At 50.5% G+C, this 27,237-nt stretch overlaps 1 protein-coding gene across 1 annotated transcript in view; it reads right to left on the bottom strand.

Moving 5' to 3' along the window:
• SNED1 (sushi, nidogen and EGF like domains 1) overlaps positions 1-27,237 on the bottom strand; it is a 75,375-nt gene that overhangs the window by 30,905 nt on the left and 17,233 nt on the right. The window contains exons 2-14 of the mRNA XM_063080050.1: positions 18,357-18,644; positions 15,988-16,128; positions 15,478-15,640; positions 13,214-13,339; positions 13,008-13,121; positions 11,506-11,619; positions 4,839-4,964; positions 4,495-4,599; positions 4,133-4,246; positions 3,319-3,435; positions 1,481-1,597; positions 1,145-1,261; positions 822-935 (exon numbers count right to left, since the gene is read on the bottom strand). Of these exons, the coding sequence (XP_062936120.1) occupies positions 822-935; positions 1,145-1,261; positions 1,481-1,597; positions 3,319-3,435; positions 4,133-4,246; positions 4,495-4,599; positions 4,839-4,964; positions 11,506-11,619; positions 13,008-13,121; positions 13,214-13,339; positions 15,478-15,640; positions 15,988-16,128; positions 18,357-18,644 (1,756 nt within the window). The remainder of the gene's footprint in view (positions 1-821; positions 936-1,144; positions 1,262-1,480; positions 1,598-3,318; positions 3,436-4,132; positions 4,247-4,494; positions 4,600-4,838; positions 4,965-11,505; positions 11,620-13,007; positions 13,122-13,213; positions 13,340-15,477; positions 15,641-15,987; positions 16,129-18,356; positions 18,645-27,237) is intronic.

Below are 27,237 nucleotides of genomic sequence, written 5' to 3'. Positions count from 1 at the left end.
GGGGGAATGGGGCCTTGTTCAAGTGTAGGTTCTGATTCTGCAGGTCCGGGTGGGGTCAAGAGTAGAAGGTGGGTCTTGGACCCGGATCTGCCTCTTTAGGACTCTGCTCTCTGGCTATAACTTGGCCTCAGCTGCTTCATCTGCAGAGTGGGTATGTGGGTGTTGACTCCCGGCTCTGGGTTGCTCTGAGGACAGGAAAGCCTTAGTGAAAGGTCCAGAGCAAAGTGGACCCACAGGACCCACAGCCTCGGTGCACAGAGAGAAGGGTTGGGAGGAGGACAGGGCCAGGGTCAGAAATGGTGCCCAGCCTTGGGTCTGTAGCCCCCATGTTCCTCCATGTGGCTGGGTGAGAGGGTGTGGACCCACTGCCCCACCCCACCGTCGAGGGCCTGCATAATCACCGAGGCACTGGGGAGGCTCACTCCGGACACCCTGAGGCTGGCAGACATAGGCGTGGCTGGGGGTGCTCATGCTGTAGCTGCGGTCATGCGTGTATGGGGCCACTGAGCCCAGCCAAGTGCTGCTGAGGCGCAGTGTGGCATGCCTAACCTCCTCAGGGGAGCTGCAGTCCACCTCTGCAGGACACAGCAACCTGTCCTGAGCTGTGGGGCACCTGCCCGGGCCCCTCCCCACTGCTCTGCCCTTGGCCTGCCTGGCTCCTGGCACCACCCTTCCTAGGGGGAAGGTGCTTGACTTCTGGGAATTGGCTGCCCCAGAGGTGTCCTGCCTTCTTTCCCCATTGCTGTGCTGCCCAATTCTGCAGAGATTAGGAAGTAATCCCATGCCCCCCATCCTGATGCCCCCCCCACCAGTCCTCTCACCTGCCTGGCACCGGCGTCCTGTGTACCCCGCTTGGCAGTGGCAGGAGAAATCCGTGCCTAGGTCCTCGCAGATACCCCCATTCAGACACGGGCTCCGGAAGCAGGGGGAGGGGGCTGCAAGAATGCAGGAGGAGCCTGATCACCATGTCTTCTCTGCTGGCCTCTGGGTTGTGGGGGTTTCCTGCCTCCTGCACCCAGCTCTGCCTCCTATCCCTCTAGGGCCTGGGCCAGCCCTGCCCACGGGGCCTCTTTTCATGTCTCAGAGGAGACAAAGTCCCCAGCTGCCCTGGCCTGGCTGGGGGCTGGCCTCCCACACACCTTACCTATCTCACAGTGCCTCCCAGAAAAGCCTGGGGGACAGTCACACTTGTATTTCCCGATGTAGTGGAAGCAGGTACCACCATTGTGACAAGGGCCGGAAGCACACGAGTCTGGCTTCCCTGGAAGCAGAAGGCACCTGGAGGGGTCAGGTGGCACGACCCATCAACCCTCCCTGGTTTCCCAACATCCCAGAGCTAGGGCCTTCATGAGAACATTCCTGAGAGGCAGATGCTGGCGGCCAGGCTGGGTATCAGCTCCTCCCCATCCAGGCTGATTCCAGCGGGCTCAGGGCCCCAGCTCAGGGCTGGCCAGTCATTCCCACCCCCCAGGGGCCACACCTATCTCACAGTGCCTCCCGGTGAAGCGGTAGGGGCAGCTGCAGTGGTACTCGCCACCCGCCTCCTTGCACGTGCCCCCATTCCGGCAGGGCCCCGAGCTGCACAGGTGTGGCCGGGCTGAGTGGAAGGACAGGGAGAGACGGATGAGCAGGGCCAGCTTCCTGGCCCTGCAGAGCCCACGCAACCCACTGTGCTTTCTTGGTCCTCTGGCACTGGGTGGGCTGAGAGCTGAGCTCTGAGGCCCAGACACAGAAGGGCCAAGCCAGTGGGGCAGGTGCGTGGTGGGGTCACAGTCTGGAGACCCCCCGCTCGGACTCGGGGGCCGTCTGCCCACCCATCCTCTTCTCTGCCCCGGGCTCTGGGACAGTGGGGCCCACATCCCAGCCAGTGAGTACAGTGCCGCCCGCTTCCTGCATGACACACATCTGACATCTGAAGACAGAGGAGCTGAGTTGCAGCGGACCTGACACCCAGATCCATGGCAGTCAGTTTTATTTTTGTGTTTTCTGTGCCTGCATTGGTGTGGGCACATCTTCTCTGGTCCCTAACACTTTCTGGGCCCCCAAGGAGCTCAGACGCCTGGGCCTGTGCTTGAGGCATCCACATAAAGGTGTGAATTGAGTGACAATCACTAAATCAAGCAAATCACACCTCCACAGGGGCCAGTGAGGAGTCCAGAGTTGTGGACTGGGGCATTCTCGGGGCAGGTGTAGCAGGAGAGGGGCCTGCCCCCGCTGTTCTCGCCCCTTCTCTCCCCCAACCCCACACCCCAAGGGGCCTCACCAGCTGCATGTGCAGGCTCCAGCGGCCCCACCCCTGAGAGCAGCCACCTGTTGTACCCCTTTGGTCCCCACCCTGGCTCAGAGGTGTCCACACTGGTGGCTCCACCTGCTCGAGAGCCCGCACCTTGGGGGAGACCTGTGTAGTTCCTGGGGTGGGCACAGGACTGCTGGGCAGGGACACTGGGTGCTGGGAGCCTAGCCTGGAGAAGTGTGGGCTCTGGGTGGGACACTTCATGGGTGCTGTGGCCTCTGCACCCCATGGGGGCCAAGCAGCTGCAGCAGGGTAAGAGTGGACCTGGGCAGGGCGCCTGTATGGGGGCTTGGGTTGGTCCTAAGAGAATGTTCAGGGTGAAAGGCCTCAGAAGCTCCTGCAGAGAACCAAACAGTGGGTTCTTCTCTTTGGAAATCCCCTCTCCTGCTGTGGGGGTGGGGGGAGCCATGGGATTCCAGGGTTTAGACTGTTGGGAACCTGCCCTCAGGGACATGGTAAAAGGCAGGAGAGTAGCCATGGGAAGATGTCCAGGTAAATCCACAGAGGTCTTGGTTCTCCAGACGAGCAAGGGCTGTGGTATTGCCCAGGGCGCTGAGCCCCAGGAGAACTAGCCAGGCCTCCCTGGGGTCAGGCTGCCACCCTCTGTGCACTGGCCAAGGGGATGCCTGAGACGTCTGGGTCACTGATGGGAGTCCCGAGTGCCACTTCATTGCATGGGTGAGTGTTGCCGAGGAATGTACTTACAGAACACTTAGGTTCTCAAGTGGCTAAATGTTGTGAGACATCAACATCCTCCACCTTGAATTAGATGTAATGAAGTCCTAATGAATTTTTTTCAGTCAATACAGTGATTCTAAAATCTATTTGGAATAGTGCTGAGCAGAAGCTAAGCCTCTTCTGAGGAAAGCAGAGCTCTGACCAGCAGGCCAGCGCTGCTGCAGATCAGGACAGGTGACAGAACAGCAGGTGTGCGGCGCCAGCCACAGGTAAACAGCAGAGCAGCGGGCGGGGGACGCGGGCGGGCGCTCTCCAGGGTGCTGACGCCGCAGGCGCCCCCGCCCTACCTTTCTCGCAGTGCTTGCCGTGGAACCCGCGCGGGCACTCGCACGTGTAGGAGTCGTCGTGGGCGTCACAGGAGCCACCGTTGAAGCAGGGGTCCGAGTCACAGGGGGACGGCAGGGCTGGGGGGAGGGGCGCAGAGGGCGGTCCTGGAGTATGCGCCGCGTCCTGCACGTGGCAAGAGGCTGGCGGGAGCCACGCCTGCCAGGGTCACCCTGACATTCTCTCTGGAGCCAAGGCCACGTAAAATACACTCTGCAGGCGCCTTGACGCCCCGCAGAGAGCTCTAAGGCCCCTCCCTGGAGTTTCCCTTTTTCTCGAGAGTCCCAGAATTCACCCTCCCTCTTCCTGTGAGGTAGGACTGAGCTCCCATACATAAAATAAATGTCTTCCTACATCACTGCCCCCAACATTATCATTATTACACACAAGTATAACAATGTAAGTGACCAATCGTCTCTACACTAACAAATATATAGTGGTAAATGTGTTAAACTACATACACTTAACTGTGTATGTATTAAGTATTTTAATAGCTTATGCTGGGGGGGTGCTTAGGGAAGACGCTACATGGTGCTTGTATTGCAGTAAATGGGCTTTTCCCTCTGGGTGTAAGTGAGGGCCGAAGAGGCAACATCTGGCCTCGTGTGAGAGAAGGAGGCTACTGGGAGAGGCTCTGAGACATGCAGGTCCTCCCCAGAGTCAGCCGGGGGCAGGAGATGCCCTGGCCTCTGCCTGCCTCACCCACCACCTTCTCCCCACCCTGTGCCTGGTTTCTGGAAGGACTCCAGCTCTGTAGGCCTGTCCCCAAGCACTCACAGTGGCTGACGTTGTGGTCGGTGTGGCAGACGCAAAGGTAGCTGCCGCCATACTCCATGCAGTAGCCCCCATCAGGGCACTGTGTGTTCATGTTGCAGGGCATAGCCGTGACTTCTGCGGAGAAAGGTAAGCCCACCCATATCCCCACGTGTCTTCCTGGGCACCTCAAGTCCCTGACAAGGGTGGAGCTGCCCCAGACCCAGTGACCCTGCCATGGTGACCAGGTTCAGGCACTCTGTGGCCAGCCCTTCCGGGAATAGGGATGGGAGTTCACGGGACCACTGGTCAAGCATCTGGACCAGGCCCACCACCGTTCATACCCTGGTAGGGGGATGCCCCCTGCCCCAGCCTTGGGCACTTACCAAATTCACAGAGGAGCCCGAAGAAGCCGGGGGGACACTGGCAGACTGTGCTGTTGGCGCCCAGGCATCTGCCTCCGTTGCGGCAGCCACAGTCATCGGAGATTCCTGCCATGGACAGAGGGAGGAGCCTCCCATGTGGGGGCACAGGAAGATGGGCCCTCTTTCGACCCTGCCCTTCTCCAGCCACTTTCCCATCAGAACTGCTGTGTGCACGCACACGCACACTCTCACACATGCACACTCTCACACACGTTTCTCTCGTGAGTGTTTCCTGCATGCACAACCCATGGGAGGACCCTCCCGGAGTCTGCTGCCCACAGGCAGGCCCAGCAGCCCGGACGCACTCTCCCTGCAGTCCAGGCCCATGAAGCCTCCGGGGCATTCGCACACATAGCCTTGATCTGCATCCACACAGGTGCCCCCGTTCTGGCAAGGGGCTGAGAGGCAGGCATCAGGCACTGAGTGGCTTCCTGCAAGAAAGACAGCAGTCACCAGCAGCCTTGCAGAGCACATTGGGGAGGATGAGGCTGAGGGCTGGAAGGGGAAGCTGGCCTCCTGCCCAATTCCCACAGTGCTTGTTGGGTTTAACTTCTGTTCTCGGTGTCCAGTGGAATTTAAGCCAGAGGCTTATTTTCTGGAAACTGGTTTGTTGCTGCTCCACACCCTCAGAGCTCAGCATCTCCTAGCTCCTTCCTTGGAACTCAGAAAGAAGCACTGGAGGGCCCACCTAAAGCCAGGGGCCTCCACGCATTTCTGATCCAGCATCCCTATTAGTAAAACACGTATGATTTCCCTGGGATCTTTCTGGTGTTGATTTCTAACTTAATTTTGCTGAGGTCAGAAAACACAATACTTTTAAACTTATTGAGCCTTATTTTACAGCCCATGATGTGGTGCATCATGGTGGTGCCCCATGAGCACTTGAAGAATGTGAGGCTCTAGGAATGTTAATCAGGTCAAGTTCAAGTCTGCCACAGCCTTACTGATTTTCTGTCTACATATTCTATGAATTACTGGGAGAGGAGAGTTGAAATCTATTTCTCCTTGCAGTCCTGTCAGCTTTTGCTTGGTGTATTTTAATACACATTAATAGGTGTTGACAGGTGCAAGTACATTTAGTTATGTCTTCTTGATGAACTGACCCTTCATCACTATAAAGATTCCCTCTTCATTCCTGGTGGTATTACTCATTCTAAAGTTTAATTTATGTGATTGCAATATAGCCACTCCAGCCTTCTCTCTCTCTCTCTTCTCAGCCTGGCAAGCAGAAACCAGCCTTTTCTTGATTCGTATTTGCAACCTATTACTTTTTTGGATTTTTTTTTTTTTTAGTTATTCAATTTCTTCATGTACTTTCAGAATTTTTCTTTGTAAATTAGTATTCAGTAAAATTGACTTTTGTCTGGTGTACATGTCTATGAATTTTAACACATGTATAGATTAGTGTAACCCCCACCACAATCAGGATACAGAACACCCCATTACCCTAAAAGACTTCCTCTTTCTGTCTCTTCAGAGTCACAGATTCCTCCCTCCCTAAATTCCTGGCAACTTCTGATCTGTTTATCACTATGGTTTTGTCTTTTCAAGAATGCCATATCAGTGGACGCATACAATATGTAATCTTTTGAGACCAGCTTCTTTCACTTAGCATGATGCCTCTGAGATCCATCTAAGTTGTTGTGTGTATCAATAATTAGTCCTTCATTTTGACTGAGTAGTATTCCAGTGTACAGAGGTACGACAGTTTGTCCATCCAGTTACCCAGTGGAGGATATTTGGGTTCCAGATTTTTGCCTTTTTTTTTTTTGGCAGCTGGCTGATAAGTGGATATCAGTGTAATAAGGCTGTGCTCTGAGTGTTATAAGGCTGCATGCTAACCGGCCAGCTCCTGGGTCCCAGACTTTTAATAATTATAAATAGATGTGATATAAATACATTCATGTATGGATTTTTGCATGAACATACATTTTCATTCTTTAGGATTAATACCTAGGATTGGGATTGCTGGGTCATGTTATAAATGTATGTTTAACTATAAAAATCTGTCAAACTGTTTGCAGAATGGCTGAATCATTTGCATTCCCACCAGAAATGTGTCAGAGTTCCAGTTCTGTGCATCCACACCAGGTCAGCGTTCTTTATTTTAGCCACTCTAGTGGGTCTGTAGTGGTGTCTCATCATGGCTTTGGTTTGCATTCAACTAATGGCTGATGACAATGACAAGAACATCTGTCCATTGCTTATTCGCCTCCATCTATACTTTGTGGTTAAGTGTCTCTTGCAGTCTTTTGTTCTTTCTTAAATTGAGCTATTTGCTTCTCACGTTGAACTTTGAGAGTCCTTTAGATACTCTAGCTATAAGTCCTTTCTTGGACATGAGTTTTGCAAACATTTTTCCCGGTGTGTAGCTTATCCTTTCATTCTTTTAACCATGTCTTTCACAGAGCAAAAGTTTTAAATTTTGATAAAGTCTAATTAATCTATGTTTTCTTTTATGGATCATGCTTTTGCTATCTTATCTAAGAACACTTTACCTAAGGCTAGCTAGGTCACCAAGACTTTTTCCTATGTTTTCTTCTAAAAATGTTATAGTTTTATGTTTTCCATTTAGATGTATGATCTATTTTGAGTTAATCTTTGTATAAGGTGTAAGTAAGGTTTAAGTTGAGATTCATTTTTTACCTAAGGATGTCTAATCATTCCAAAGCCATTCATTGAAAAGATTATCCTTTCTCCATTGAATTGCTTTTATGTCCTTTTCAAAAATTAATTGGCCATATTTGTCTCATTCTGGATTCTCTCTTCTGTTTCATTGATCCATGTGTCGATCCCTTTGCCAATACCACATGCTCTTGATCAATGCAGCTATACAGTAAGTCTTAATACCTGGTAGGGTAATTCCTCAAAATTTATTCTTCTTTTTCAAAATTATTTTGGCTATTCAAATTCCTTTTCCTTTCCATATACATTTTAGAACCAGCTTGTCTGTATCTACAAAAAAATCCTGCAGATATTTTGATTGGAATCATGTTAAATCTATAAATCTGGGGAGAACTAACATATTTACTGTGTTGAGTCTTTAATCCATGAACATGGTGTGTCTCTCCATTTACTTAGATCTTCTTTGATTTCTTTCATGAGCATTTTGTAGTTTTCAGCATACAAATTCTGTACATGCTTTATTACATTTATTCCCATGTCCTTTAATTTTAAGAGATCTATTATAAATGGTACTATCTTTAAAACTTTGGATCAGATTACACATGCCCAACCTGGGGGAGCTCAAGAGTTCATAAATGACTATATGGAGTTGCTGTCTGAAGATTCACCCTCTCCACAATCTCCCCATACTTTCCAGTTCAGTGGGGTTACCTTTTTTGGTCCTCTGGCAAGGAAGCTGGGGATTTAATTGCCCTACCCTGCCACTTACTTCTTGTGACTGCACTCATGGCTGGGGCCAAATGGGGGGCCAGCAGAGAGAGGGAAAGACAATAGTAATTTGCCCCACCCCCTTGAAACCATAGCACCTCCAATTAGAGAGGAAGGGTCCCCTCCTTCATGGTTTTAGGCACCTGAGGGTCCCTCTTCCTCTGCCACTGTTAGTCCTGCTTCTGACGCCTGATTAGAGGGCTTCTCCTGGAATTCTCTTTTTGTCCGTGCTGATGGTCACTTCCAGTCCAGGGCGGCTTTGAGTCCAGGCTTCGGGGTTACCAGAGCAAAAAAATGGTAAAGTCACCACTGGTTGGATGGTACTTCGAAGCTTGGTCTTCTTCCCCAATCCACCTGCTACTATTTGCTTTTCAGAGTCCTCAGATAGCTACTCCATGCATCTGTCCAGGATTTATAGCTGCATTCAGTGGGAGAGACAGGGTAGAGTGTACTTACTCTGTCCTACTCAGAACTGGAAACCCCTTCTACTACTTTAAAGTTATCTGTGTCTTTATATTTACAGTGGGTTTCTTGTAGACAGTAAGTAGTTGGGTCTTGCCTTCCAATTCAGTGTGGCAACCCCTGCCTTTTACTTGGCATGTTTAAACACTTTATGTTTTAATGTAACAGGTGACATGGCTGGATTTAACCTATCATCCTGCTCTTGGTTTTTATTTGTCCTACTTCTTAAAAGGTAAGAAGAAAGCCTTTCCCCATATGTCCACCATCTCTAACACACGCTCGTCCTTTGTGCAGGTGCACACGTTCATCAGTACCATTTTCCTCCCGACTAAAGCACTCCCTTCAGCATTTCTTGTAATGCTGGTGGTGAATGCTGTTGGCTTTTGCCTGTGTGAAAACATCCTTACTTCACCTTAATTTTTGAAAGAGAGTTTTGCTGGGTGTATACTACTCGGCTGGTCGTTTTTTCTTTCAGTACTGTAAAGGTGGCACTCCAGTGTCCCTGGGCCGCTTCGTTTATGATGAAAAGCTCGTTGCCGCTCTTGTTTCTCCGTGTGTAATGTATCTTTTTCCTCTGGCTGCTTTTCAGATTTTTTCTTCATGATTGGTTTTCAGCAATTTGATGATGGTGTGGCTTTGTGTGGTTTTTCTTCATGTCTTTTTCAGAAAAGTGGGTCTTAGGTTTCATCGGATTTGGAAATGTTTGGCTAGTATTTCTTCACATACTTCTTCTGTAACGCTGCAACCCTCCACCCATCCTCCTGCTCGGACTTCAGATACACACGTGATAGACCGCTTAGTGTTGTTCTGCAGGTCACCGCAGATCTGTTGCTTTTTTCAGTCTTTATTCTGTCTGTGATGCAACTGAATTGTTTCTATTTCCTCTTCAAGTTAATTGATCCTTCTGCAATGTCTAACCTGCTGTTAGTATTATCCAGTGTATTTTAAAAATTCAGACATATTTTTCACCTCTATGGTTTCTTTCTCTTTTTTTTTTAGTATCTTCTACGTCTCATTATGTTTTTTTATCCTCTGCAAACCTGAGTATGTGGAGCATGTTCACTCTAGGTGATTAAACATTTATATCTGCTAATTCTACCACCTCTGTCATTTCTGTTGTCTTTTTCTGTTGATCTGTTTTCTCCTATTTTGTCTGTGGGTTATATTTTACTTCTTTATATGCCTGATAATTTTTGATTGGGAATTTTGGGGTCCTGGATTCTGTTATATTCCTGTTATACTCCTGTTCAAGAGTGCAGGATTTTATTCTGGCAAATGGTTAAATGACTTGGGATCAGTTTGATCCTTTCAGACTTTCTTTTAAGATTCGTTAGGGCAGGTCCATATTAGACTTTAGTTTAGCACTTACTTATTCCCACTACTGAAGTGATGCCCTACTAAGGACTCTACTCAGCATTGGCCTTGGGTGTGAAGAGCTCTCTCCACTCTGCCTGGCAGGGAGGTGCATTATCTCCCACCCTGTCTGAACTCCTGGAATTGTTTGACTTTCTGTTTTCTAGTAGCTCTTTCCCCGCCTTGTGGATATCATCCCACCCAGATCATGCTGAGCCAAAGATTCAAGGGGGTCCCCTCCTGATCTCACGCTCCTGGCCCACTCTCAGCAGCTCCATCCTCTCTGGTATTCTGTCCCCTAAGGGGATGCTGGACTTTGGGTCCCCCCTCCCTGCACAGTGGCCTGGAAGCTGCCCCTAGCAGCATCTGGAGCAATTGCAGAGCTCATCTCATTTGATCCCCTCTCTCAGGGATGATAGTCTTGGGCTTTCTGTTGTCCGGTGGCTGAAAACAGGGGCTTCATAGAGTTTGACTGGTTTTCTAGTTGTTGATGGTGAGAGAAATCCCCAGAGCAGTTAATTTTTCTTGGCCAGAAGCTGAAGACTAGATACTCTCTCTCTCTCTTTTTTTTTTTTTTATAATCTCCAATTTTTGGCCAACCTCCTGTCAGGTCTGATTAGAGGGTCAGTTTTTGTACCTTATAGTGTGGCCACTGAGCTCACAGTAGAAGTGTCAGCTCTGCTCTTCCCAATCATTCGCTTCCCCTTGCATTGTTGGTGTTCTGTGCACAACATGGTTTCTTTGCAAACATCTTTGGAAACCATGTGTCTGTTTTATGACATGAGTTTAGTGGAATACACTGACATTTAGATAGCAGTCTGGGCAAGGTGAACTGTGATACATAACAATGACTTTAAAGAAACCAAATAAGATCATCACCCTGCTCCCTTCTGCACGGCAGAGCCTCGCCCTTCCCTCAGGGCACACCCTGGCCCTCCATGCATGGCCATCTGACACAAAGACTGTGTCCTACTTACTGTGTCTTAAAATGTAATTTCCTCATTTTAAAAACTCAAAATGAATCTGAACAGTTTATGGTGGCATCTCCCTGGGAGAAGCAGCTCAGGCTGCGCCTGCAGCCCTAGGCACAGTGGGGAAGCCTCTGGAGGCTGGGGCAAGAGTCATACACTAAAGCCTTGTTTTCTGCCTGTGGGCTGTAATCTCTAGTAGGCCTTTTAACTGATCTACCAAGTCATAACCAACAATTTTTTTTTTTTTGTCTTTTTTTTCGTGACCGGTACTCAGCCAGTGAGTGCACCGGCCATTCCTATATAGGATCCGAACCCGCGGCGGGAGCGTCTCTGCTCGGCCCCATAACCGGCATTTAAAACAATATTAAATCAAATAGAAAACAGTAGCATAAAGATCAGTGGTAACGGTGGTAGCGGTCAGTTTCTTTCTGACTCCTGCGGGTTTTCCCCTTGCATGGTGAGGGTCTGGGCTAGAAAGGAAGGACGTTAAAAAGCTGAGCATCACCTCAGCTGGAGGAAGGCCTTAGGAATTGTCCTCTATCCCTGCATTTCACAGATGGAAACTAGGGCCCAGAGAGGGGAAGACACTTGCTAGGCCTCACACAGCAGGTCAGTGGAGGGGCTGGAGCAGGAGGGGCTGGGAAGTGGGGAGAGGGCAGAGACCTCCTCGCATCCCAGAGACAGAGGTGGGGCTGAGCCAGACAGTGAGGCAGGGACTGGGGAGAGTGGCTATGCAGGCCCCTGCACAAGACCACTGTCACCTGTGGAGGGCTGCAGGCATGTGGTCAGTTACCTGTCTCACAGCGAGGTCCCTTGAAGGGCTCTGCACACAAGCAGGTGTAATTCCCCACTAGGTCAACACAGGACCCTCCGTTCAGGCATGGGCCAGACCTGCACTCGTCCACGTCTGGGGACAACAGAGGTGGGAGCTTGTCTTGAGCCATGCTTTGACCACCCTCGTACCCAGCATCATGCCCCTCCCTGGCCTGAGGGCAGGCTGCCCACCCGTCTCACAGGCTGCCCCCGTGTACCCTGCTTGGCACACACACACTGCAGAGCCACTCTCTGCCTGGCACTGGCCGCCATTCTGACACTCTTTGGTGTCACATGGGGACTGAGCTACAAGTGAAGAGGCATGGACAGAACGTTAGACTCCTGGCTGTGGTTGCCTGATGGGGCAGAGGCCCCTGGGGACTCCTGCTGAGCCCCACCCCAGACGCACCTCCAGCGTGCAGCTCAGGCGGGCCTGGCTGGCTCTAAAGGGTGACAGGCCAGGGAAGGGCCGCCCAAAGCTTCAAAGCTTCATCTGATTTGGGTCTAATTCAGCAAACCTGGGGTGGAGGGAGGGGGTGTGCTGGGCAGGAGGCAATGGGAGGAATCGAGTCCAGCCTCTGTCCTCTGTGAGTGGACTTTCCCTGGGTGGCTCTCGTGTCAGGGAGCAGACTCGGGTGTGGGCTGTAACAGAGCCATGAAGGGCGTGCAGTGCTTAGGGTGGAGGAGGCCGCATCTGGCTGAGCCAGGTGGAGAGTGTGCGGTCACGCTGCTTTGAGTTTAAGGGGCTCCCTTTGTCAAGCTTCGCAAGCAGCACTCCAAGGTGAGCTGGGGGGTGGGAATGGGTGCACCTTTCTTCACCAGGTGGTAAAGGGCCAGGCTAAGAGGCCGGAAGAGGTGCTAGTCGAAGGGCAGGTTAGTGGGGGCTGAACCTGATAGCAGGGGCTTCAGAAGTAGCAGTGGGGAAGGAGAACGACCCAGCGCATGCCTCGGCTGTGAGACCCCCCCAGCGGCATCCTGAAGCAGCTGGGTTCCGGGAGTGCGGGCAGGTGAAGGGGCGTTTGTGCCCTTCCCACCCCATCATGGGCCCATGACACAAGAAGCCCCCTACATTCCCATCAAGCTTGTCCTGGGGTGAGAGTGGCACCGCCACACTACTGGGGCTCTCATCTGGACCCCACTACAAGTCTGGCCCTGACTCTGGCCCAGTGCAGGCCTGGCTCCAGCCTGTTCCAAGGCCTCATCCCTGGTTTTAATGCCAGGGCCTAGGAAGCCTGTGTCTGCTGCGGTCACTGCTCCTGCGCACACTCACGTGACGGGGGCTCTCCTGTAGCATCTGGGCTCCTCCACTTCCCACTCCTCATTGATGGGCCTCCCTGGGCTGCAAACATCTGTGGTGTGCACAGCTGACCGTGCTGGTCTGGGCCGTCCTAGACCTTGCTCTTGCCCCACTATGTGTCCTGGCTGTTCTGCAGCCAGTGGGCCATGGGGAATCCCATGGAATCCCAGGCGGGTTCCTCTTACCTGTCTCACAGGTGGGTCCTGTGAAGCTGGCTGGGCATTGGCAGCTGAAGCTGTTGACACCATGGGTGCAGGTCCCGCCGTTCTGACATGGGTGGGAATCACACTCGTTCACATCTGAAACATGGGTGAGCTGGGGTCTCAGTGGAGGAAACCAAGCTGGGTAGGATAGGGGGGTGCCCTGTTCCTGCCCCGGAGCAACCGCTCACCCAGATGGCACCTCCGCCCTGTGAAGCCCGAGAGGCAGGAGCAGGTGTAGGAGGGGTTGCCTGTGATGCAGTCGTCGATACACTTGCCGCCATTGAGGCACGGACGCAAGGCCAGGCATACGGAGGCTGCGGACACAGGAAGGAGCCGGAACCTCACACGCCACCTCGCAGATTCAGGTGGAAGAACCACTCGCAACACTCTTCCCTCCCTGACCCAAAGGATTGGTCTCTGGGTAATGGCGTGACCACAGCGCTGGTGACAGAGCATCCACGGTTTCACCCCCCAGGTCAGCCCAGGGGCCCTGCACGTCTGTTGTATGCGGTCTGCCGGGACTGCCCGCTGACTTCCCGTGGAGGCAGACCCCCATATTCACGTACACCCCAGCACCTACTCATCCCTTGGACCCTTCCCAGCTCTACCACACATAGTTCTAGAAACATGGCCATGCTCAGCCTCCATGCCTGGTTTCCCGCATGTAAAACAAGAGGCTGGCATGCAGCTATCCAAGTGAGTGTTTCTCAAAGGGCTGCACCCAGGGAGGGCCTCCTGGGGTCCCTGAGGGCCCCAGCAACCACCATGCCTAGTACCACCAAGACAGGCAGCTGAAGACCTGGGCTCAGGGTCCCCCCGTTTCTGGAGAAGCAAGGCCACTGACACGTGCGATTAATAAGCATAAGTGAGCAGGTGACTGGGGCGTCCTGAGGACTCGACTGCACGTTTCTATGAGGGCCCTGAGGAGACTTTTGGGAGGACCCTGGGCCCAGCATGCCATTAAGTCCATGAGTGTCATTCTGGGCCGATTCTGCTTCTCGCTTGCACCTCTTGGCTTAGCCGTGCTTCTATCTGCCTGCCTGAGGTTTGACTACTCTGCAGTGTGCAGCGGTGAGGGCTGCAGGAACCCCCTTCCTCAGGAACTAGACTTCCAGACACAGGTGCACTGCCCCTCAGGTATGAACTGACCCACCCTTCCTGATGAATTCCATGTTTGTGTAGTCCCACAACTGACTCCCAGATGCCCGAACCCAGGGCCTCTGTGCAGGCCAGTTTGGAGGACCCAGCAGTGCCTCGCCTGTCTGTTTCTCCCAGAGACCTGGGACCACGGCGAGAAGTCCTCCACACTGGGATGGGGTCCCCGTGGGACTGGCTGGATCCTCTTATGAGGGCCCCACTTACAGGCTCACAGCCTGCAGCCTGCACCTTACTCCGCATGTACAACCCAAACCCTGGCCACTGGCAGTTGACTTGACCTCATTGCCCTTGCCCAGAGGACAGAGTGCTGCCCAGGGCCCACGTGGACGGAGCAGGTGCCTGGCCCAGGGCGGGGCCTGGGGCTGCAGGAGGGCTTGCTGCTCCGGGGCTGGGGCTGCAGCTCCTGGCTCCTGGGCACCCTGCCCCTTGAGCTGCCTGCTGCCTAAGCTCAGACTCAAGCTGGGGCCTCTTCATGCCCCAGTGCGTGCGCAGCCTCGGGCTCCCCAGGTTCTCTCACCGTGGGCCATCGCAGCTTTCAGGCGAGTCTTCCCGCCCCTCCGCTCCCCTCCCCGCGTGCGTGCACAGTGAGTCTGCGTCCCACCCCCCGCCCCGTGGTGTGCGCGCGCACGTCTGCGGGGGGCGTGGTGTGCACGCGCACCCCTCCCACCCCCCAGTGCGCGCGCGCCCGCTCCCCACGCCGGCGCTGTGTTCGCTCTCCCGGGACTCGACTGGGGAGCAGCAGCCCGTCGGTGGCCTCGGTCGCCACGGGGCGGGAGGCGAATCGGCGGGGCCGCAGGCCTGGCAGGGCTGGCGAGGAGACCGGCAGCCCGCCCCCGCCCCCCAAGCCGCTGTGGTTCGGAAGGCGGCGGGGCTGGGCGCACGAAGGCCCGTGCGCTCGCGGCCGGAGCGGCCCCCGGAGCGCCCCCATCGACGCGACGCTCGGCTTTGTCCACCACACAGCGGACCCCAGCAAGCCGCGAGTCCCCCGGCAGCAGCGGGCAACGCGCGGTAAGGGAGCCGCCCCGCACGGTGCTGGGGTCGGAGCGGAGGGCGCCCTCCGGCGGCCCAGGACGGAGGCGGGAGCGCTTCCGCCGGGTCAGGTCGCCTCCCGGGGGCCCAGAGCTCTGCACGCCCGACGGCGCCCGCGGCAGCGGCGCGAGGGCCCCTCGGGGAGACCGAGGCTCAGGGCCCGGCCGGAGCGCGCTCAGGTTCGCGCGCCTCTAGCCAAGGGGGCCGGGTCCCCTCCTCGCCCGCCCGCGCTGCCCGCCCGGAGCCTCTCGCCCGGTCCTCTTACTTGTATGGCCGCAGCCCCCCACGCGCACCTGGGCATCATCGATTCGGAACGCCCAGCGCCCGGGCACGCCCACGTTGGTGGTGGTCTCCACCTCGGCCACGTCCGCCGTGCGCGAGCCCGGGATGCTGAAGTAGCGCCGCCCGTCGCCCGCGTTGAAGCCGGCCTGCGGGGACAGGGCGCGGGGCAGCTGCCAGCGGGGTCCGCGGGGCCCCCGAGAGCCGCGAGACCGTCCCCCCGCTGGCCACGCGGGCGGCCGCTCTGCCGATGTCCCTGCCCGGGCCAGGTCCCGACCTCAGCCCACAGTTCCGCGGGGCCGGACGGTGCCGGCCCCGGACCCCGCCCCGGCCCTCCTGCCGCTGCCCGGCAACTGCGGGCGGTCGGTTACGCGGGGACCCCGGGGCCAGGACACGGGTCAGGGCGACCGAGGACTTCCCGTGATGCCGGCCTGGGGACGCATCCTCGCTGCGGCCGCCTCGGGGAGCCCCTGCGCCCTCACCCGCTGCGGCCTACCTGGGCTGCGATGCCCCCCAGGCCTGCGGCGTCGCCCCCGCTGCTGGCGTGCGTGCCCGTGGTCCACGCGATCGACTCGTAGTTGAAGATGGTGAAGGACACTTTGCCGTCGGTGATGAGAACCGTCTGGAACGTGTTGACCTGCCGAGGAGAGGGGGCTAGCCGGGCCCGCGCCCCCGCCGCCTCCGCGCACCGCCGTCCGGTCCTGCACCGGCCGAGTCGCCGGCGCCCGTCTCCCCACCCGGCGGCCACCCCTGCCCCCACGACTGTCGCCTGGGCGCGTGGGCGAGGCGCCCTGAGGAGGGGCCCCGCGGACCGTGTCCTCTGCCCTCAAGGGGCTCAGGCTCTGGGCGAGGGGTTGGCCCTCGGTCGGCCAATCCGCAAAATGTCCCGTGTGAAGCGAACAAAGACGGAAGAGAAAGGGCGAGGATAAGAGCAGGGACCACGGGGAAGCGGGTTTTAGTGGTTGGGTTTGTGGCTTTCATGGAGCTCTACCCCGTGAAAACACTGATGGGCGGTGCACAAGTGACAGAGGTCACACCAGATCGGGGCAAAGCGTCGGGAGTGTGTGAGAAGCGATCCTGGGACAAATGGGAAACTCTCCGAAGAAGAATAGAACCGGAGCCCGCTCTGTGCCACACAGGAAAACAAATCCTGAATCAAGGCAGGCTTTGAAACGAAACCATCAAAGTCCTGGAAGAAAACGTAGGCAAGTGTGCGCAGCGTCTCAGGGACGGAAGGGCTTTTAAGTGTGGTGTTTGTTAAGGGCAAAGCCAAAAGAGCGATTCATACACTTGACTACAAAACACTTGTGAATGTGAAAAAAAAAGTGCCATAAGATCGACCTGAGTGGGAAACAGCGAAGCGAAAAATGTGTTCACATCACACACAGCAAGTGAGATTCCTGCTGTCCTTGCCCAAGAAGAGCCTGTACAGATCAGTAAGAGAAAGGCGAGACGCAGCGCAGAAGTGGCAGCGGGCGCGAGCAGACGCGCCACAGCAGAGCACAGCCGGCCACAAACACCAGCGCACTCAGCCCTGCCAGAAACCGGAGGTGTGTGTGCTAAACCCGGCAGTCCTTGTCGTCTGCTGGCTCACGCAGTTGGCAAAGAAGGGAGGTGACAGTGCGTCAGCTGGGTGCAAGGACACAGGCGCGTCCCAGTGTGGCTTATGCCGGGAAGACCGTGTGCCCTTGTGAGAGGAAAACTGGAACTCCGCAGGCCCATCTCCCTTGTGCAGGCGCGTGCCAGGACGCGCCTGTGAAGAAAGCACCTTGGGTCACACGGTGCCCACCTCAGGCCCTCATGTTGCCGCTGTCCCAGCACAGAGTCCAGGCGACAGATTCAGGCGCCACCCGTCACTGGGCTGGTTTGCAGTCATTGAAAAAGATGGGAAACCACACGACATACACTCTTACTCGATGAGGGCTGACAGCAGGGAGACCAAGCGCCCTGCTTCATGAAGACAATGTCAGCGCCACCTCTCCGAAGACACCTGTGCAGGCGCCGGTGGTGCAGTCTGGCGGGGCGGGGCGGCCGTCCGCGAGGGCCCGTGGTGGCGCTTTGGGAACGGGGCAGGTTCAAACTTTTGAGGACCAACTAGGAGACGCATGGAACTTAACTGCCCACTTTCTGTTAATGAACCTGCTCCAGGAAGTGCCCCCGCGCTGGGCTGTGCTTCTAGGCACTTCCTGACACCTGGCATCTTCTTACCCGGCCAGCCATGTGTGTCACCTCTACTAGAGTGTACCCATGGGCCAGGCACATCATTCCACCTTGTCCAGGCTGTCTCCCCTGTGCCCAGAACACTGCCTCCCACCTAGAGGGTGCCCGTAAAAATGCCTTGTGCATGTGGCCAGTGCGGGCCTGGCAGCAGCAGGTGCTCAGTGACTGCATCCGCCACTGGCCGGCAGCTGCCACTGTCACTGGGGAGAACCAGCCCACCAAGACTTTCCACGCTGGGCCAAGTGGTCGGTTATTCTCAACATTTCTTTTCGGTTTGGTATTATCGCAGAATAAAGTGTAAAACAGAATAACCTTCCAGTTTACCCTTCGGGCACTGAGCCACTCCCAGTGGAAATCCTTCTAACAACCTCATCCTTAGCGGGTGAACTGCTGTTTGGGGCACTTGGTGTTTCCTGGAGGCACCTGGTTTCCAGGAGGGTTGGGGAAGGCCGAGGCTCCATCCTCTTCCACCCCGGCTCTGTGATCACAGCCAAGTGACGTAGGTCCCTGAGCCCAGTTCTCCTCTCTCGGGCATGGCCAGTGACTGCGCCTGACCTGTCCCGACGAGGTGGGGGCCCTGGTGTGGGAAGACCCAAGGCCCTAGCCAGGTGCCCTCCCCTCCCCAGGACAAATGCCTGCACTCACGGGGGAAGAGGAACTGCCTCCAAAGAAGGTGACTCGGTACCAGGTGGCAACGAAAACCCAGGTGGCGGAAAAGTCCGGGAGCTCAGGGAAGTAGCGCCTGACGTCCTCCGTGGCTCTGTGCAGCGTGCGCGGGTCGGTGGCCTCCCGGTAGTACACGTCGCCCGCACGCCGGTTGTCCACGTCTGCCCAGAAGGCTGCCACCACACAACGGTCCTTGGCGATGGGGAAGGCCGCCGGGGTGAACTGAGAAACCTCCTTCAGGAAGGAGATGACCCCATTGTTGTTCACCTGTGAGGTGGGAAGCGGGGGTTAGCGGGTGTCCCCCGAGGGTGAGCCAGCCTCGGGCAGGGCGTCCCCAGGGTGGCCCAACAGCCCTCTACCCCTTGGCTCGGCTCCACCCCCCCCTGGACAGGCCATGTGCTCAGGGCACGGGCTCTGACCTGTTTGCTGTGCCCGATGCCCTCCCTGCACAGTGCCCAGCCGGGGGCTGCTGCTGTGGGGCTGGGGGAGCTCCCAGTGTGGGCCCCGGCCTGCCCAGGGGCCCCTGCCCCTCAGCCCCACTCCAGCCAGGGGCCTCTGGCGGGGTGAGGGAGGGCAGAGCCCCATCCAAGCCCAGCCTGGAAGGGTGAGCAGGAGGCACACGAGGGGTTGGGACGAGCTGCCTACATGAGCAGAGGGGGGATGGGCGGAGCCAGCATGGCTGGCAGAGGGGAGGAGGGCCTCGGTGGCTAAGTGGGGAGGCCATGCTCAGGTCTCCAGGCAGTGGAGAGCCCTAGAAGGCCCCTAAGCAGAGGAGGCTGAGTGGCACCTATGTGTCCGACACACCTGGTTCAATCCCAACTGCCACTCACTGGCTGGGCAGCCACACGGCAAGTTAGCTGTTGACCTCTGTGCTCTGGTTTTCTTACCTGTGAGATGGGGCTAATGCCAGCTACTGTGTTCTGAATGTATGTCTCCGCCCCAAATTCATATGTTGAGATCATAACCCCCAAGGAGATGGATGGTGTTAGGAGGTGGGATTTACATCATAAAGGAGAGCCCTCATGAGTGGGATAAGTTCGCTTATAAAAGAGGGTCCAGAGAGCTGCCTTCTGCCATGTGAGGACACAGTGAGAAGACACCATCTGTGAGCTAGGTAGCGGGCCTTCGCTAGTTGCCAAGTCCGACAGTGCCTTCATCTTGAACTTCCACCTTCTAGAACTGTGAGAAATAAATTTCTGTTGTTTCTAAGCCACCCAGTCTAAGGCATTTTGTTATGGCAGCCTGAGTGGACCAAGAACCTAGCTCCAACCTCACAGCATGCTGGGCAGGGGTGAATGAGTTAATGATCACAATACCGGGCTCTATATTGCTATTATTTGCTGCTGGGAAGAATGTGATCAGAACTGTGCTTTTAGAAAAGACCTTCTGAACTTCCCTATTGGATGAAGACATGCTATGTAATTCAGATTGACAAAAAAAGGTGGATAAATACACCTCTCTTCTCAAAAGCACCGAAGTGAGAAAGAAAGTTTCAGTTCTAAATCAAGGACAGGAGAGATAGCAGAAGCAAACCCAGCACTCAGAACTGCTGCTTCCCTGAGTCCAGATGCAGAGTGAGAAGCAGCAGGTGCAAAAGCAACCCGCAGCTCTAGCAGCCTTGTAGAGACAGGGAGAGATGCCAAAGCTTAATGCCAGCTCAAGTCAGGGAGCCTGACAAATACCACCTCAAGCAGGGGCTCCTAAAGACTTCCCCTCACAGTGAGGTCACCCAGAAGTAAGCAGTCTTTGTGCACACTTATGTTCCAACTTCCCTGAGAAGCCCAGCGCACTGCAGGCATGTGGCTTAGATTAAGGTGGTCCCAGACTGGCAGCACCACTGCTTCCAGGCAGAAGCAAAGGAAAACCCTCTCTGGAGGAAGATGGCATCATCTTGGGCCTCAAGTTGTTCCTGCATATAATTTTTTTTTACATACAATATCCAGGATACAGTCAAAGATGATCAGGCACGTAAGGAAGCAAGAGACAACTAACAGATGTAGTAGAAATAAGGGAAACATCAGATGTTGGAATTATCAGACTCAGACTATAAAATAACTAGGTTCAAAGAAATAAAATGCAAGCTTTAAAATTTCATCAGGAGAACAGTCAAAAAAATCTTGAATAAGAACAAATTTGGGGAATGGATGCTTTTGGAGTTGAAAAGTTATTACGAATCTACAGTGATCAAAACAGTGTGGTACTGGCATAAAGACAGACATGTAGATCAACAGATTAGAATGGAGAGCCCAGAAATACACGTAAACTTTTGCCTATAATCAAGTGATTTCCACAAGGGTGCTAAAACCATTTAATTGGGAAAAGATAGTCTTTTCTAAAAATGGTGCTGGGAAAACTGGATATTCACATGCAAAAAAAAAAAAATAAAGTTGAATCCTTACCTAACACCATATACTAAAACAACTCAAGATAGAACAAAGCCTAAACATAAGAGCTAAAATTGTAAAAATCCTTACAAGAAGACATAAGGGAAAAGCTTCATGGCACTGGATGTGGCAATAATTTCTTGGATATGAAACCAAAGACACAGGCAACAAAAGAAAAAAGTAGACAAATTTGACTTCATGAAAACTTAAAAAAAACTTTTGTGCATCAAAAGACACTATCAACATAGTAAAAAGGCAACCCACAGAATGGGAGAAAATACTTGCAAATGTTTTATCAGATAAGGGATTAACATACAGCATATAGAGAGAACTCCTAAAACTCAACATCAAAAAATAAACAGCCTGATTCAAAAATGGGCAGAGGACTTGACCAGATATACAAATGTCCAACAAGCACATGAAATAATGCTCAACATTACTAATCATGAGTGAAATGCAAATCAAAACCACAAGATACCACTTCACATCCATTAGGATGGCTACTATCAAAAAACCCGGAAAGCAGCAAGTGCTGGTGAGGATGTGGAGAAATTAGAGTCCTTGTGCACTATTGGTGGGAATGTAAATGGTATAGCCACTGTAGAAAACAGTATGGTGGTTCCTGAAAAATTAAAAAATAGAATGACTATATGATCCGGCAATTCCATTTCTTGGTATATACCCAAGAGAACTGAAAGCAGGTCTTGAAGAGACTTGTATTTGTACAGCCATGCTCACAGCAGCATTAGTCACAATATCCGAAAGCCAGAAGCAGCCCAAGTCTCCATCAACAGATTAATGGGGAAACAAAATGCGGCACATACATACAATGGACTAGTCTTCAGCCTTCAAAAGGAGGAAATTCTGACACGTGCTACAGCATGAATGAACCTTGAGGACATTATTCTAAAAAATAAGCCAGTCATGAAAAGGCCTATACTGTGTGATTCCACTTATTTGAGATACCTAGAGCAGTCAAATTCATGGAGACAAAGTAGAATAGTGGTTTCCAGGGGCTGAGGGAAGGGAGGAACGGAAGTTATTATTTAATGGGCATAGAGTTTAAGTCTTGCAAGAGCTCTGTGGATGCATATGTACTTTAATACCACTAAGCCACACACTTAAAAATGGCTAAGATGACAAGTTTTATATCATGTGTATTTTACCACAATAAAAAAAAACGGGAAGAAAAAAGGCTAGGATAAAACAAATTAATAGGGACTGAAAATTATAAAAAGAGATATTTTAAAGATCCAAATAAATAGAATAATAAAAAACCAAATAAGTAAATAACAGAAATCAAGAACTAACTGCATAGATTTAAGATTAAATTTGATGCAATTAAAGGAAGAATTGGAGAACTGGAACTAAAATATAGTTCAGAAGAAACTACACAGAATTTTATAACAGAGACAAAAAGATGAAGAAAACAGAAGAATGGATAAGACACATAACGGGGAATAGTGAGATGGCTAAACAAATGCATAATTGGAGCACCAGAAGGAAAGAAGATAGAGAGGCAATGGCTGAGAATTTTCCAGAACTGATAAAACACATCAAGCCATATATTCAATAATCTCAGTGATCCATTAGCTGGAAAAGTAAAAACAAAGCCACATCAAACGAATGCTGGAAATGACAAGTAGACGATCTTAAAAAGACAAAACAGATAGATTACCATAAAGGGCATTCCAAGGAGAATGACCGCCAACTTCCCATAAGCAACAATGGAAGCTAGACAACAATGAAATTATATTTTCAATGTGTTGAAAGAAAACAACTGCCGACATAGTCTTATACCCAGATAAAATGTCTTTTACTGCTGATGGCAAATAAAGATAGTTTAGACAAATAATAAGTAAATAATAAATAAACAGCAGACCCACACTAAAAGAAATTCTGATGAATCAACTTCAAGTCAAAAGGAAATGTAAGGTCAGAGGTGCAAGAAGGAAGGAAGGGCAAAGAAGTTATGAGAATAAATCTATGTGAATATTCACCATATAAAGAAGTAATATATAATGTCTATGGAACCGTGAAAAAAATCTATAGAATTAAAATTCACGACAATGAAAGCATATAAATTGGGAGAGGATAAATTATATTAACGTGTTCCAAGATCACCGCATTTTCCAGGAGCAGGGTAGAGCTTTAAATGAGCTTATTAATGAAGTTTAATAAGTTAAAGATGCATATTGTACTGTCTAGGGGGATCACTGAAAAAATAAAAACAGTACACCTTTTCCTAACTGTTAGAGGGGATAAGATGGAATGACTAAAATGCTCAACATAAAACATGGCAAGAAAGGAGAGAGAAAAATATGCAGCAGGTGGAACAAATAGTACAAAAAAGATGGGAGATTGAAACACAGCCACATCAGTCATGCGCTAAATGAAAATGAATTAAATGACCAGCCAGAAAAAAAAAGTTGAATGTTCCAGTTTAAAGATATACTATCCAAATGCTAATCAAAGGTATGCTGGTATGGTTATATCATTATCAGATGAAATAGACTATAAGGCAAAAAGTATTGCTAGAGGTAAAGAGGGTCACTTTATAATGATAAAGGAAGATATAGCCGTTTTGCTTTGTGTATACCTACTAACAAGGTCTCAACATATATAAGTGGAAAATTGACAAAAGGAAATAGGTCAATCCACAATTGGGGTGGGACAGTTCAACATACCTTCTCTAGCAAAGGACAGTCTAGGCAGACAAAAAATCAGTCACAATAGAGAAAATTTGAACAATGCAAATAATAAATGATCTAACAGGTAATACAAATAGAACATTAATTTTTATTTTTTATCTATTATTATTATTATTTTTAACCATATATTGGCCCATAAAGCAAGTGCCAGCAAATTTCTTTGGCCACATGCAATTGTACTAGAAATAATAACCAAAAAACAAGAAATTAAGACACATGCTTGTGGAGTATCCTAACATTTATAAAGCAAATGTATTTCACAGGGCCTAGTTTCCAAAGCCCTGTAGTTTCAGGTGTAACCTAACTTTTAAAAATTACCTATGGAAATGTTAAGCTTGCAAAAGACAGGAAACTTTCCCCAGGCTAAAGTCTCTGTTGTAGATAAAGAATTGTAACACAGCAAAATTGCTGGCTCAAGGACAGATGCCCTTGGAGCAGGTTAACCTAAAGTTACTTTACTGTTATGTAAAAATACTGAGGAAACTGCTGTAGGAAAAGACAGTATTTGCTAAGAACAAGCTTTTTTTTTTTTTTTTTTTGTGACCGGCCGCACCGCGCTCAGCCAGCGAGCGAACTGGCCATCCCTATATAGGATCCGAACCCGCGGTGGGAGCACTGCTGCGCTCCCAGCGCCGCACTCTCCCGAGTGCGCCACAGGGTTGGCCCTAAGAACAAGCTTTTGTTTGTGGATCGACTTAGCCTTTTGCAAACTGCATTATAGAATGTCACTTTGTTATTTCACTGATGTTACCAACTTCTATTGTTAAACTAGACTTAGCCGTAACTCCACCTATGTTCCTTTTCTGTAACTTTCTGGCCTGGAGAATAAATACTGAGAAAGAACCCCAGTCTGGTGTTAATTTTCCAAGGAGGAATGCCTCTCTCTTGAGGGTTCCTGGAAATTAACTCCTTCAGGGTGTCTCACTGCTCAGAAGAAATGGGCTTTGAGTAATCCTTTGCATCTCCATCACCCAGGGGAGAGAGGTGACAAAGAGAGTGTAACACATACTTATAAATGACTCCGGACAGAAAGATAACAAAAATTCTATTGAACAAAAACTTGTGAGCATGTGGTGAAAGCAGAACTTTGAGGGAAATTTATAGCCTTGCATGCATATTTTAGCATCCACGTTTAGCAAATAAATCCCAAATTTAGTAAATAAATCCAAGAATAGTAGGAGAAAAAAATTTAAAAATTAGGGACAGAAATGAATGAAATAGAAAACAAATACTGAATAAAGAGAATCAACAAAGTCAAAAATTGTGTATATAAACTAATAAAATAGAAGAACCTCTAGCAAAAGTGATCAAGTAAGAAGGAGAAGGCATGGATCACCTCTATCAGGACCAAAGAAGAGGAGCTCATGTCAGCCCCTGATGCTATCAAAGAAGGCAATCCGGATATTATAAACACCCTTTCAACAATAATAAATTCCAAATTTTAGATAAAATAGAAAATTTTCTAGAAAAATGCAACTTATCAAAACAGGCCTAAGAAGGAATAATAGGGGAAAGGATGTTAGCACGGTAGAGTAACGACTTTCTGGAAGAGGAAGGACAAAGGTCACCATGGCGTGGGTTAGGAGGAACGAGCCAACTCCCAGTGTTGGTGGTGAGTGTTGGCTGGGGACAGGGGGATGTGAAGCTCCCGGTCCCCTGTTGATGAAGCTGGGCAGTGAAAGGCAGGCTTGAACAAGCTACCTGATTATCACTCCGGTTGTTATGACCATGGGGGAAACAAACCCTGAAGGCTCCAGCCATAAGAAACAGGACTATGACTACTGAGTCAAGGGATCCCCAGTGCAGAAGTAAATGCTGTCAGCCATGAGGACTTAAGAGTTTTATTTGACTTGAAATAATGCAAGTCCATCTGGTCAAGGGGTGTAAGTGGCTGCTTGAAACCTAAAAGTCATGCTAAGTCTTGCTGACTGGTGCAGAGCAATTCTCTCCTGCTGCACCTCAATCCTTCCCTTCCCCTCTACCCTGAACTCAGCTCCTTTAAGAAAAAAGCCAAATATGGCATGGAACTTCAGGGAGGGGAGGGACGCAAACTTTTGCAGCTCTGTTGGTTACAGGCACCCAATTCATCACCTGTATTACTCTGTTTCTGTTGCTTATAACAAAATACCTGGGTACTTTGTAAGAAAACAAAATTTATTGCTTACAGCTTCAGAGGCTGGGAAGTCCAAAGTCCAGGGAACACATCTGGTGAGGGTTTTCTTTGGTGGAGGCTTTACAGCAATGCAGGGGTCTCACATGGTAAAAAAAGGTGGAGCAGAGAGAGACAGCTCCTCATGTGCTCTCTTTTTTAAAGCCCCCCAAATCACACCCACGACCACCATTATTAATCCATTCACTATGGCACGGTCCTACAATCTAATCACCTCTTCAAGTCCTCACCTTTCAATTACCATAATTGGGTTTCCCACCCTCAACAGTTACACTGGGGATTTAAGCTTCAGCGAGGCCGGCGAGAGGGCATCCAATCTACAGCACCATTCTACCTGACTGTGTAGGGAACGGGGGTGCCAGGTGCAGGGGTATTCTAAGGCTCAAAGGACCACTGGGTGGAGCTACAGTGGTGTGTGGAGGGCAAAAAGAAAGGGGATCACAAGAAAATGAAACAAAACGCATCCATATTGGAAAGGAAGAAATAAAACTATATTTGCAGATGACATGATTTTGTATATATAGAAAATCGTAAGGAATCCACTAAAAAACTTAGAACTAATAAATGAGATCATGGGTTGCAGGATAAAGATCAATATAAATTTTTACTGTATTTATATACAATAGCAATGAGTGATTGAAAAAACAAAATGAAGAAAACAATTTTATTTATAATAGTATCAAAAAGAATAAAATACTTAGAAAAAAATTTAACCATTTAGTGCAAGACTGGTACATTAAAAACCATAAAATATTGCTGAAAGAAATTAAAGGTCTAAATAAATGGAAAAACACCTCATGTTTGCAGATCAGAAGACTTAATTTTTTTTTCAGAGGACTTAATATTTTTAAGATGGCAATACTCTTCAAATTGTTCTGTAGGTTCAGCACAATTCCAACTGACTTCTTTGTAGAAATTGACAAGCTGATCCTAAAATTCATATGGAAACACAAGGGACTCAGAATAGCCCACACAATCTTGAAAAAGAACAAAGTTGGAGTATTCACACTTTCTGGCTTCAAAACTTACTACAAAGCTGCAGTAATGAAAACAGTGTGGTACTGGCATAAAGACAGACATACAGACCAACAGAATGGAAGAGACCCTAGAAATAAACCCTCACATTTACTGTCAATTAATTTTCAATGAGGGCACCACGACCAATCGATAGGGGGAAAATAGTGTCTTCAACAGGTGGTACTGGTAAAACTAGATATCCCTATGCAAAAGAACAAAGTTACACCCCTACCTCACACCATGTGCAAAAATTAACTGAAAATAGATCAAGGACCTATGTGTAAGAACTAAAATTATAAAATTCTTAAAAAAAATAGATGTAAATCTTTGTGACCTAGGATTAGGAAGTGGTTTCTTGGATGTGACACCAAAAGCACAGGTAATAAAAGAAAAAAAAAAATAGATCAACTGGACATCACCAAAATTCAAAATGTTTGTGCTCCAATGGACACCTTTAAGAAACGAAAAGACAACCTGCAGAATGGGAGAAAGTACTTGAAAATCATAACCTGATAAGGGATATATATATCTAGGACATATAAAGAACTATGACAACTCAATAACAGATAAATAATTCA

The sequence above is a fragment of the Cynocephalus volans genome, chromosome 1 (assembly GCF_027409185.1).
Source record: "Cynocephalus volans isolate mCynVol1 chromosome 1, mCynVol1.pri, whole genome shotgun sequence".
NCBI lineage: Eukaryota > Metazoa > Chordata > Mammalia > Dermoptera > Cynocephalidae > Cynocephalus > Cynocephalus volans.
The sequence above is the reverse complement of the archived record's forward strand: the minus strand, read 5'-3'. Positions and strand labels throughout refer to the sequence as shown.